The sequence below is a fragment of the Coregonus lavaretus genome (assembly GCF_964263955.1).
Source record: "Coregonus lavaretus genome assembly, chromosome: 30".
NCBI classification, from domain to species: Eukaryota; Metazoa; Chordata; class Actinopteri; order Salmoniformes; family Salmonidae; genus Coregonus; species Coregonus lavaretus.
The window spans coordinates 17,325,379-17,338,130 of NC_140017.1; the positions used below are offsets into that span (position 1 = coordinate 17,325,379).

A 12,752-nucleotide genomic window follows, 5' to 3' on the forward strand; every position below is an offset into this window, starting at 1 on the left:
GGCTACATATAGTAAGACAGAGGGGCGCTGTTTCGCTCGCTAGTTTCAGCAGAGGAAGCGGCGAAAATCTGTCCTGAATAAACCCATGGCGTTTCTATGGGTATAATATGTAGACCTAAACTTGTCGCCTGTTTTCCCGCCTTTGGGACAACGACTCGCATTGTTAGGGCGGAAACATTGGCATCTCGTCATTATATATCTCTGGTTTCAGCCACTTGCAAATTAGAAGGAAAATTGGCGGGTGCACGGTGCACTGTTCGGATGCTGGCTTCCCCTAAAGTAAATTGTGTGGCGAAGATATGGGCGTCTCCAGAATGCATGCACTCAGCTCTCCAGAATGTTCTCAGCTGCCTCCCGCCAATTATTTCACAGTCATTGTTTCATTGTGTGAATTGTTTGCCCTTTGATTGTTTATTTTTGATCAATTCAACATTACATATATAACCAGTAGGCCTAGTAAATGTAGCGTTAATCCCCGTCATTTGGTTACATACATTTCTGTTAATGCATGTATTACAGTAATTTACCGTTTTCATTCCCGGGGTGGAAACGTTATTTGCATAGTTCACAACCTGCTACACTTGTGAGAAACAAGTTTTGGTTTATTTCATAACCATCATTTAGGAGTTTTGTCCATTTTTTCATTGTCTTTTGTTCGGAGTGCTCCATGTGAGCAATGAGCCTGTGTGTGGTTTCTCTGTCCTGATATCGTTGAGGGGGAGCGCGCGACTGAGCACGCCAATCTGCTGAGTTGATACAATGTTGCACTTCACTAGTGATAGCTCAAGTCAAGACATATAGAAAGGGAGGCAGACAGGTGGAGTAGAGATATGAATGTGATTGAAAGAACCTGAATTTTCATCAGGATATTTTCTACTGTTTATATTTGTGTCGGCTTTAGGCCTATGTATTTTACTAAGTTGATGATGGAAGGTATAGGCCTACTGCTGCATTGGCCTATAGTTCCATGACACGCAGATAGGTAGAAATGGTAGGATAAATTGTAAGCTTCCTCAAACTTGAAACTCATGAGCTGCCTACACTCTTAGAAAAAAGGGTTCCAAAGGGTAGAACCCTTTTGGGTTCCATGTAGAACCCTCTGTGGAAAGGGTAGATAGCACCTTTTTTCTAAGAGTGTATGGTCTTTATCATAACACCCATTAACAACATTTGTGCCTGCGCAAGCACACAGGAGGTGCCCTTGAAAATAAACGGCCCGCCTATAGAAATCAAATGCCCATCCAACTGATTAGTTCTGGCGCAGGCCCTGACTGTAATACTATATCCTAAAGAGATTATCCTCACCGTAAGGCACCGGCAGTTTGGAGCTTCATTTCAAATTGTGCATGGTGGATTATAACACGTCAAAAAAGATTGTTTGGAAAATATTGGGCCATTTTGCTCCACTGTAGATATTTGTAGTTCTATGATTTGCTGTGCTAGATTCCCTCCGTAGTAGTTTGCCCCACAGAAATGACTTTCTTCATATTCTTTACCTTTATTCAATCGTTCCTCCTCTCTCTGTCTCAGATGTCCATTTAGAGCCCCATAAGAAGCAGCTCCATGTGACGTTAGCCTACCACTTCCCCACCAATCACCTGACCTCCCTGGAAAAACTGGCCAAGGGAATCGAGGTGAAGCTAGGCTGTGATTGGCTGGCTGTCCTTTTCTCCCGAGACATTCGGTTTGCCAATCATGAGGTAATAATAACCACTTTGTTATCTGACGCAAACCCTGTACACCTTCATTTCACATCCAATACTACTATTGTACTTTCTACTAATCAACACCATGACATGGACCTTGTACCTTCTACAAGACAAGCTCATGAGACATTTATAATAAGTGATATTCTTCAACAATCAGTGGGAATATACAGTATAATTAATTTAGAAACGGCTGTAAATATCACAGAGTGACCCTTTACGAGCTTGCCCATTTAGACCTACAATAAGGGAAAAAAGTATTTGATCCCCTGCTGATTTTGTACGTTTGCCCACTGACAAAAAAATGATCAGTCTATAATTTTAATGGTAGGTTTATTTGAACAGTGAGAGACAGAATAACAACAAAAAAATCCAGAAAAACGCATGTCAAAAATGTTATAAATTGATTTGCATTTTAATGAGGGAAATAAGTATTTGACCCCCTCTCAATCAGAAAGATTTCTGGCTCCCAGGTGTCTTTTATACAGGTAACGAGCTGAGATTAGGAGCGCTCCTAATCTCAGTTTGTTACCTGTATAAAAGACACCTGTCCACAGAAGCAATCAATCAATCAGATTCCAAACTCTCCACCATGGCCAAGACCAAAGAGCTATCCAAGGATTTCAGGGACAAGATTGTAGACCTACACAAGGCTGGAATGGGCTACAAGACCATCGCCAAGCAGCTTGGTGAGAAGGTGACAACAGTTGGTGCGATTATTCGCAAATGGAAGAAACACAAAATAACTGTCAATCTCTCTCGGCCTGGGGCTCCATGCAAGATCTCACCTCGTGGAGCTGCAATGATCATGAGAACGGTGAGGAATCAGCCCAGAACTACACGGGAGGATATTGTCAATGATCTCAAGGCAGCTGGGACCATAGTCACCAAGAAAACAATTGGTAACTCACTATGCCGTGAAGGACTGAAATCCTGCAGCGCCCGCAAGGTCCCCCTGCTCAAGAAAGCAGATATACAGGGCCGTCTGAAGTTTGCCAATGAACATCTGAATGATTCAGAGGAGAACTGGGTGAAAGTGTATTTGGCATCAACTCAACTCGCCGTGTTTGGTGGAGGAGGAATGCTGCCTATGACCCCAAGAACACCATCCCCACCGTCAAACATGGAGGTGGAAACCTTATGCTTTGGGGGTGTTTTTCTACTAAGGGGACAGGACAACTTCACCACATCAAAGGGACGATGGACGGGGCCATGTACCGTCAAATCTTGGGTGAGAACCTCCTTCCCTCAGCCAGGCATTGAAAATGGGTAGTGGATGGGTATTCCAGCATGACAATGACCCAAAACACACGGCCAAGGCAACAAAGGAGTGGCTCAAGAAGGAGCACATTAAGGTCCTGGAGTGGCCTAGCCAGTGTCCAGACCTTAATCCCATAGAAAATCTGTGGAGGGAGCTGAAGGTTTGAGTTGCCAAACGTCAGCCTCGAAACCTTAATGACTTGGAGAAGATCTGCAAAGAGGAGTGGGACAAAATCCCTCCTGAGATGTGTGCAAATCTGGTGGCCAAATACAAGAAACGTCTGACCTCTGTGATTGCCAACAAGGGTTTTGCCACCAAGTACTAAGTAATGTTTTGCAGAGGGGTCAAATACTTATTTCCCTCATTAAAATGCAAATCAATGTATATAACATTTTTGATATGCGTTTTTCTGGATTTTGTTGTTGTTATTCTGTCTCTCACTGTTCAAATAAACCTACCATTCAAATTATGGGTGGTCCTCTGTAGCTCAATTGGTAGAGCATGGCGCTTGTAACGCCAGGGTAGTGGGTTCGATCCCCGGGACCACCCATACGTAACAATGTATGCACACATGACTGTAAGTTGCTTTGGATAAAAGCGTCTGCTAAATGGCATATTATTATAGACTGATCATGTCTTTGTCAGTGGGCAAATGTACAAAATCAGCAGGGGATCAAATACTTTTTTCCCTCACTGTATAGCCTTTCATTGTACTGTATTCTGGTGCTAGATAAGGCGTGGGTTTACTCAAGCTGTGTTCTTCCCTCCCTCTGTTGCAGACGCTGCGCGTTATGTATCCATACGCCCCTCAGAATGAGGACGAGCTGGAGCTGGTCCCGGGCGACTTTGTCTTCATGTCTCCCTTGGAGCAGAACAACACGAGCGAGGGCTGGGTTTACGGGTCCTCCCTGGCCACGGGGCTGTCCGGCCTATTGCCTGAGAACTACGTCAGCCGGGCAGACGAGTGTGACACCTGGGTCTTCCACAGGTGAGCTCTCAGAATGTGCTGTGCCAGTTTGAGAATGTATTACTTTCACCAGCTTCTTACTTACAGCCCTGGGTCCTGAACATGGGGGCTGGGGTCAATTCCATTTCAATTCAGTCAATCCAGAAGGAACTGTTTGCATCTTGAATTGACTTAATTGAAATGGAATTGACCCGCACCCAGGGCTAGAACACTGTAGAAGAGCGTGGAGAGTTCTGCTCAGTAGTCAGTAGTGATGAATGAGTAGGAGTGAGTATGTGTGTTAACTCTTGTCCTCTACCCTGTGCAGATCACACTCCTTCTTCAGTTGCTCTGCCCCCTCAGACAAAGGGAGAAGGGAAAGGGGCCTATTTGATGGGCTGCTGGATAGCCGTCGTCTCGACAACACAAGTCCTGGGGACACACCCACCTTGAGCCTCATCTGTCATCCCATGCAGGTACTGGTACTTTTTCCAAAGGACAGAAGGAAGTCTCTTTAACTGAACCATACATTTGTGATTTTTAGGGCCAGGAGCTTTTCCTGATCAGGATAACTAGTGCCTAGCGTTTAATCCTGATCAGGATAACTAGTGCCTAGCGTTTAATCCTGATCAGGATAACTAGTGCCTAGCGTTTAATCCTGATCAGGATAACTAGTGCCTAGCGTTTAATCCTGATTATGAAAAATAGTTATTCTTCTTCTTGAAGAATGACTTCAATTCAATGTTATTATAGTAAACGAAAACGAATCATGAAAAAATAATTTAGTAAACTTAAATAAAATTATTAATAAACAGGTTTGAAAAACTAAAACAATACTGAAACTATTATCTTTGACACCAAAACGAACTAAAATAAACTAAAAACCATCATGAATTATGTTCAGTATTAGTTTGTAAAATATTTTCTATTGGGTTCAGGTCTGGAGACTGGCTAGGCCACTCCAGGACCTTGAGATGCTTCTTACGGAGCCACTCCTTAGTTGACCTGGCTGTGTGTTTCGGGTCGTTGTCATGCTGGAAGACCCAGCCATGACCCATCTTCAATGCTCTTACTGAGGGAAGGAGGTTAATGGCCAAGATCTCGCGATACATGGCCCCATCCATCCTCCCCTCAATACGGTGCAGTCGTCCTGTCCCCTTTGCAGAAAAGCATCCCCAAAGGATGATGTTTCCACCTCCATGCTTCACGGTTGAGATGGTGTTCTTAGGGTTGTATTCATCTTTCTTCTTCCTCCAAACACGGCGAGTGGAGTTTAGACCAAAAAGCTATATTTTTGTCTCATCAGACCACATGACCTTCTCCCATTCCTCCTCTGGATCATCCAGATGGTCATTGGCAAACTTCAGACGGGCCTGGACATGCGCTGACTTGAGCAGGGGGACCTTGCGTGCGCTGCAGGATTTTAGTCCATGACGGCGTAGTGTGTTACTAATGGTTTTCTTTGAGACTGTGGTCCCAGCTCTCTTCAGGTCATTGACCAGGTCCTGCCGTATAGTTCTGGGCTGATCCCTCACCTTCCTCATGATCATTGATGCCCCACGAGGTGAGATCTTGCATGGAGCCCCAGACCGAGGGTGATTGACCGTCATCTTGAACTTCTTCCATTTTCTAATAATTGCGCCAACAGTTATTGCCTTCGCACCAAGCTGCTTGCCTATTGTCCTGTAGCCCATCCCAGCCTTGTGCAGGTCTACAATTTTATCCCTGATGTCCTTACACAGCTCTCTGGTCTTGGCCATTGTGGAGAGGTTGGAGTCTGTTTGATTGAGTGTGTGGACAGGTGTCTTTTATACAGGTAACGAGTTCAAACAGGTGCAGTTAATACAGGTAATGAGTGGAGAACAGGAGGGCTTCTTAAAGAAAAACTAACAGGTCTGTGAGAGCCGGAATTCTTACTGGTTGGTAGGTGATCAAATACTTATGTCATGCAATAAAATGCAAATTAATTACTTAAAAATCATACAATGTGATTTTCTGGATTTTTGTTTTAGATTCCGTCTCTCACAGTTGAAGTGTACCTATGATAAAAAATTACAGACCTCTACATGCTTTGTAAGTAGGAAAACCTGCAAAATCAGCAGTGTATCAAATACTTGTTCTCCCCACTGTAGATGAGAGTTTCCCTCCACCACATTTTTTGCACCAGTTTTTGCGCTATTCCTTTTAAATACAAGTCACATTGAGATTGACTTTATAATTTAAACCTAACCTAACCTGACCCATCACCTTATGTATTACTGCCCCCCAGTTGCAAGAAATGACATCCCCAAAACACTATACAACACCAATGGCTCTTAGCCTCCCATGCATGCTTTATGTCCCTAACACTAAAACTGAAACTAAATAATATAAAAACAAAATATAAATATTTGTATACAACTACAGTATAACGAAATAAAAACGAACAGATCATTAAAACTAATAGAAATAAAAACAAAAAACTATAATAACCTTGCTTCAATAGCAAAGCTGTTTTTCTGGTGTACTGATCAATTCTCGAAAATGTTGGGAAATGTTATGGATTTGATGCCCCAATTCACTGCATTGTTCCTTAGGTGCTTCGGGTCAGCAGCAATCACTCTCGGCTGCCCAAGCGGACCCTGTTTGTCTGTCGGCACGGTGAACGAATGGATGTGGTGTTTGGGAAACACTGGCTTTCTCTGTGCTCTGATTCCAAAGGTGAGCAGAGTCAGACCAATGGTACTGGAGGTGCAATCCTAAAAGCAAGTGTGCTTTCAAAGAAGTCATAAGTTTTGAGTTGGATGAATCTGATGTTTTGATTGGATAGATAAAAGAGCAGTATTGTTTGTAGGTTTTGAAACCATAACAGCAGTGTGCTGGGGTGTGGTGTGCTATTCTTCAGGTAGATATGTGCGCACTAACCTGAACATGCCAGTCAGCCTGCCCATGTGGAGTGGAGGACACCGAGATTACGACATGGACACCCCCATCACTGTGTTTGGTTCCTCACAAGCACGAATAGTGGGTATGTGGTTGTCAACACCTAGTAGGAGGCTATGTTATCTGACCAATTCCATATCTCATGTTTCATTACAGCGTGATAACAATCTATTCCCCTGTCTGTCTGTCTGTCTGTGTTTTAGGTGAGGCGTTGATGGAGAGCAACACAGTGATCGACTTTGTGTACTGTTCGCCTTCTCTGCGCTGTGTCCAGACTGCTCAGAACATCCTCAAAGGTAACCAGCATGTAGCTACTTGCCACCACAAATCCTACTTAGGATAAAGAACCATATCCATAATCCTCTCTAACACCTGATGAAGACTTTAAAGGGCAACATGCAGTTGCAACATCCATTTTGGGGCTTATAAATGAATTATATGTGAACAATCTAATTTATAAATGCTTAATGAGCTTAGCAACTGTCGTAACCCCATCAGAACCAAAATATAGTTTTTTTACTCCAATGTTTGTAAACAAAGTAAATGTAAACATACACTGTATAGCCTACAAACATGGTTAAAACTATCATTTGATATCATGGATGGTCAGTTCTTGCATCCATAGCTCTGTCTATGAATTTGAAAATGGTTACATTTCTCCAGCCCCATCCCGAAACAGTGGCAGAGAGGACGCTTTGTTATTGTTTCAACTGTGGATTTCCCCTTTAGTGGTTGAAATGTTGTCAATAACCATAGTTGAGAGCATATAATGTGTTCTGGTACTGTCCAGGGAGGCCAAATGCTTGCTGGCTTCCGTTGCATTCAATGCTACGGGCGGCAACAATATCATACTCTTTTTGACCTGACAGCATCAGATAGATGGCCTACACATACAGAGACAGAAGGGCGCTGTTTCACTCGCTCTGTGCTTTCTCTGGTGAGATACATTCAGCCTCTTGCGAATTGAAGGAAAATTATGAAACACAGAGAGATTAAAGATTTTTCTTTATTTCTTAGTAAATGTTTATATACAGTACCAGTCAAAAGTTTGGACACACCTACTCATTCAAGGGTTTTTCTTTATTGTTACATCAAAACTATGAAATAACACATGGAATTATGTAGTAACCAAAAAAAGTGTTAAACAAATCAAAATATATTTTATATTCTTCAAATAGCCACCCTTTGCCTTGATGACAGCTTTGCGCACTCTTGGCATTCTCTCAACCAGCTTCACTTGGAATGCTTTTACAACAGTCTTGAAGGAGTTCCCACATATGTTGAGCACTTGTTGGCAGATTTTTTTCCTTCACTCTGCGGTCCGACTCATCCCAAACAATCTCAATTGGGTTGAGGTTGGGGGATTGTGGAGGCCAGGTCATCTGATGCAGCACTCCATCACTCTCCTTCTTGGTCAAATAGCCCTTACACAGCCTGGAGGTGTGTTGGGTCATTGTTCTGTTGAAAAACAAATAATAGTCCCACTAAGCCCAAACCAGATGGGATGGCGTATCGCTGCAGAGTGCTATGGTAGCCATGCTGGTTAAGTGTGCCTTGAATTCTAAATAAATCACAGACAGTGTCACCAGCAAAGCACCCCCACACCATAACACCTCGTCCTCCATGCTTTACGGTGGGAACTATGCATGCGGAGATCATACGTTCACCCACACCGCGTCTCACAAAGACACGGCGGCTGGAACCAAAAATCTCAAATTTGGACTCCAGACCAAAGGACACATTTCCACCAGTCTAATGTCCATTGCTCGTGTTTCTTGGCCCAAGCAGGTCTCTTCTTATTATTGGTGTCCTTTAGTAGTGGTTTCTTTGCAGCAATTCGACCATGAAGGCCTGATTCACACTGTCCCCTCTGAACAGTTGATGTTGAGATGTGTCTGTGACTTGAACTCTGTGAAGCATTTATTTGGGCTGCAATTTCTGAGGCTGGTAACTCTAATGAACTTATCCTCTGCAGCAGAGGTAACTCTGGGTCTTCCATTCCTGTGGTGTTCCTCATGAGAGCCAGTTTCATCATAGCGCTTGATGGTTTTTGCGACTGCACTTGAAGAAACTTTCAAAGTTCTTGAAATGTTCCGTATTGACTGACCTTCATTTCTTAAAGTAATGATGGACTGTCGTTTCTCTTTGCTTATTTGAGCTGTTCTTGCCATAATATGGACTTGGTCTTTTACCAAATAGGGCTATCTTCTGTATACCCCCCCCTACCTTGTCACAACACAACTGATTGGCTCAAATGCATTAAGAAGGAAAGAAATTCCACAAATTAACTTTTATGAAAGCACACATGTTCATTGAAATGCATTCCAGGTGACTACCTCATGAAGCTGGTTAACAGAATGCCAAGAGTGTGCAAAGCTGTCATCAAGGCAAAGGGTGGCTATTTGAAGAATCTCAAATATAAAATATATTTTGATTTCTTTAACACTTTTTTGGGTTCCATATGTGTTATTTCATAGTTTTGATGTCTTCACTATTATTCTACAATGTAGAAAATAGTAAAAAAATTAAGAAAAACCCTTGAATGAGTAGGTGTCCAAACCTTTGCCTGGTACTGTATATATATTTTTGGGGGTATCCATGAATACACGCCACTGCTGTCTCCATATTGCTTATCTCAATCCGATCGTTTCAATCCAATCCTTTCAGATCTACATAAGTGCCTATGGGATTAGGGGACTAGGGGACTAGGGGTTGTTTTTGGACAGGGCTGGTGTGCATAGCAGAGGCTGCAGTCTTCCTCTTTTGTTGAGGTGCCTCTCTGTCTCACCTTGCAGGTCTGCAGCAGGATGGCAAGCTGAAGATCAGAGTGGAGCCAGGCCTTTTCGAGTGGACCAAGTGGGTCTCTGGGAGCTCCCTTCCTGCCTGGATCCCTCCCACAGACTTGGCAGCATCCCACTTCACTGTTGACACAACATACAGGTGATACAGGCAAGACTGTTTCCTGGTTCACCTCCATACTGAACTCTTACTGGCCATTTACACTATACAAGCGGCACTTGCCTAGCCACACCCTCATGTGGGTGCTAACAAGCTAGCAAGCAAGCTAGGTAGTGCTACGTATCAACAGCCATTGTCAGCCAATCCAGGAAGCTATGGTGAGATTCGATTGGTCACTCGCGTCGAGGAGTTGAATAAACATTTTTTCACCCAACTTTAGTCCTGCCCTTTTCAGCTCCCACACCCATGCTCGTATCTCTCAACGGTCCCCCGCCCACTCCGCTTCTCTCACTTTCGTTCCATTGAAAGTGAATGGCTTCCGATGTTTCACCGCTTGATGCCGCTTCCAAGTGTAAACACAGAGTTAGCCCCATCCCTTTAGCCTTGGGCCTAGGCACAAAAACAAATAATATGGTCAACATTCCATTAAGCCTATAATTCCTTCTGACCGACGTACAGTACATGAAGTGGTAAAGGTAGGGGCTAAGGGTTGTTGCTGGATTGGGCCGGAGCCTTTTCAGCCATGCCTCTGTCTCACATGTTCTCACTGTTTATTCCCACAGACCTCTCATCCCGATAAGCAAACTTAGCGTGTCGGAGTCCTATGACACGTACATGAGCCGGAGCTACCAAGTGACCAAAGACATTCTGTCTGACTGCCAAAACATGGGTAATTATGATGCAGGGTTCAATCACTGCTGTGGCTTTGGATGGGATGTGTATTAAAAAAACAGTCCTGGGTTCAGTTAGTACTTATCTTTCAAATCCTTTAACTGTGCTTGATTGAGCTTGCCTGGCGCAATGGAATCAACGGAGTTGTCCCAAAAGTACACACGCTGCTCATTTCCCACTCCACTCTAGACAGGCTCAATCAAAGCTCAGGGTATTTGAAAGAAAACCAATACTTTTTGAACCCAGATGTGATACAGAAACATCTTGTGTGGGATGGACAATGGGATTAATCTGGTCCATGTTGTTCTACCCTTCCCTCATCTCCTCATCTCCCACTCTGTAGGAAACAACATACTGATTGTGGCCCACGCTTCCTCCCTGGAGGCCTGCACACGACAGCTCCAGGGCCGCAGCCCCCAGACTTCCAAGGACTTCATCCAAGTAGTCAGGAAGGTCAGCTGGAGTTTATTTTACTCGCTCAGTTTGATATTTTCTTTTGATCTCATTGTGTCTTCCCCCTCACTCTTACTTTCACTCTTACTTTAACTCTATGTGTGTTTCTGTCTGTCTGTCTGTCTCTCTCTCTTTCTCCCCCGCTGCCTTTCCACCCCACTCCTTAACTTTCATACTGCCTTTGTTGCGGCTGATGAGAGCCTCTTTCCCCCCTGTAGATCCCCTACCTGGGTTTCTGTTCCTGCGAGGAGCAGGGCGACACAGGGGTCTGGCAGCTGGTGGACCCGCCCATCCTGCCCCTCACACACGGACCCAACCACAGCTTCAACTGGAGGGAGACCCTCCTCCAGGAATGACATCCGCTTCCCTGGAGAGCAGACTTGCTCATTCCCATCCCGAGGCTTTAGTTTCTGGTCAAACAGCACTGAGAGACTCTGCCAGAGTCAATGGGTGGTTGGACCTGGATGTACTGTACTGTACACATTGTAATTTGACAGTATTGTTGACATTTCTAATTTGACAGTATTGTTGTTAGTGAGAGCAGAGAGAGAAGAGAGTGAAGTTGGAGAGGGCAGGGCTAAGTCTCAGGGCCTGGTTGATTGTGGAGGCTAGCACTCAGCTGGCTTCAGCAAGCACATGGACCATTACATATTACACCACTGCGAGTCAACTGCGTGCCAGAAGGGAGTCACAAGGCTGAGAACATTGACCTAAAAAATCTAACAGAATAGTTTGTGTTTGGAAAAGCAACTGCATTCCTTGTCCCGCTTGCAGATTAACTGTTGACGAGGGCAAACGTTATCCTCAAAAGCCCTTGACTGTAGCCGCAAGTCATCTCTCAGATGTTTCCCAGTGTGGAATCTGTGTTTCTGTGTGTATAAAGTTGAACTCATTGGGGGGAAAAAACATACTCAACTTAATCCATGCTCTCTTGAATACTGTAAGTACAACGACTTATTCATCCACTTAAAACTGATTGCAATGTGGTCAGTATGATGTATTTTATGACTTTATGGTCATGTTGTATGCTGGTTGTATAAAAACGTTTTGTTAACGTAAGTAACCAGAAAAATACGTATTTGCCTGGTTGTAATAGGTTATGTGACAAGATAACAACCAACATATGATGTATTTACTATGACATCTTGATCTCGTCATAAAAAATACATCTTTATGTGGTTGTAACCAAGACTAGTTGGAAATCTGGTTTTATGACTTCTTCACAACCAGAAAACCAGTTTACAACCAGAAAATGCCATCATTAAGACAGCATGTGCCAAATGTTTTCCACTGGGTGGCTTGTCACCCGGTTTGTTTGAAACAGTCTCGATGGCACAAAATGCACTATTGACAATCACAGGTGAGTCTTGGTGAGGATGGTCTAATAACCAGTAGTTAGGAACGTATGTGTTTATTTTACATAATGTAAGGTCTTATGGCAGAATAGTTGTCGACCACTGCACTAGAAAATATATTTCAGTCTTCCAGTTGTGACCATTTATATTTTATTCAGATACTTAACAATTGAAGAGCTTTTCTTTCAAATATCATATAAAAAAAGACCTGTCCCATGGTAGGAAAATACATGTTTTTCTCAGGTGCAGATTTCATTGTGACTTTATACAGTATGTGCATTTCATTTGGTCATGAAAATTGTTGTGATTGCCTCTTAAGATTGAACCTGATTTCTCTTGATGTCTCAGTGGTGAAATCAGAGAGATGTTATCTGTTTAATGAGTCAACTTGAATGCTTTTGTTTAGCCTCATCTAAATCTATCTGATCTAATCTTTCTGCAAATCATTATTATTGAGGAGGCTCTAAAACAATGCTCTG

General features: G+C 43.4%; 1 protein-coding gene across 2 annotated transcripts in view; it reads left to right on the forward strand.

Moving 5' to 3' along the window:
- The window catches only part of LOC311105603 (ubiquitin-associated and SH3 domain-containing protein B-like), a 38,772-nt gene extending 26,857 nt beyond the window's left edge, over positions 1–11,915 (forward strand). Inside the window, exons 5-14 of one of the 2 annotated variants that reach the window (XM_084147797.1) lie at positions 1,531–1,700; positions 3,747–3,955; positions 4,242–4,395; positions 6,490–6,613; positions 6,798–6,920; positions 7,039–7,131; positions 9,631–9,775; positions 10,357–10,463; positions 10,809–10,918; positions 11,137–11,915. In XM_084147797.1, coding sequence (XP_084003923.1) covers positions 1,531–1,700; positions 3,747–3,955; positions 4,242–4,395; positions 6,490–6,613; positions 6,798–6,920; positions 7,039–7,131; positions 9,631–9,775; positions 10,357–10,463; positions 10,809–10,918; positions 11,137–11,274 — 1,373 coding nt within the window. In that variant the 3' untranslated portion in view covers positions 11,275–11,915. The remainder of the gene's footprint in view (positions 1–1,530; positions 1,701–3,746; positions 3,956–4,241; positions 4,396–6,489; positions 6,614–6,797; positions 6,921–7,038; positions 7,132–9,630; positions 9,776–10,356; positions 10,464–10,808; positions 10,919–11,136) is intronic. The other variant, XM_084147798.1, reaches the window with a different exon arrangement.
- The last annotated feature ends 837 nt before the right edge of the window (positions 11,916–12,752 follow it).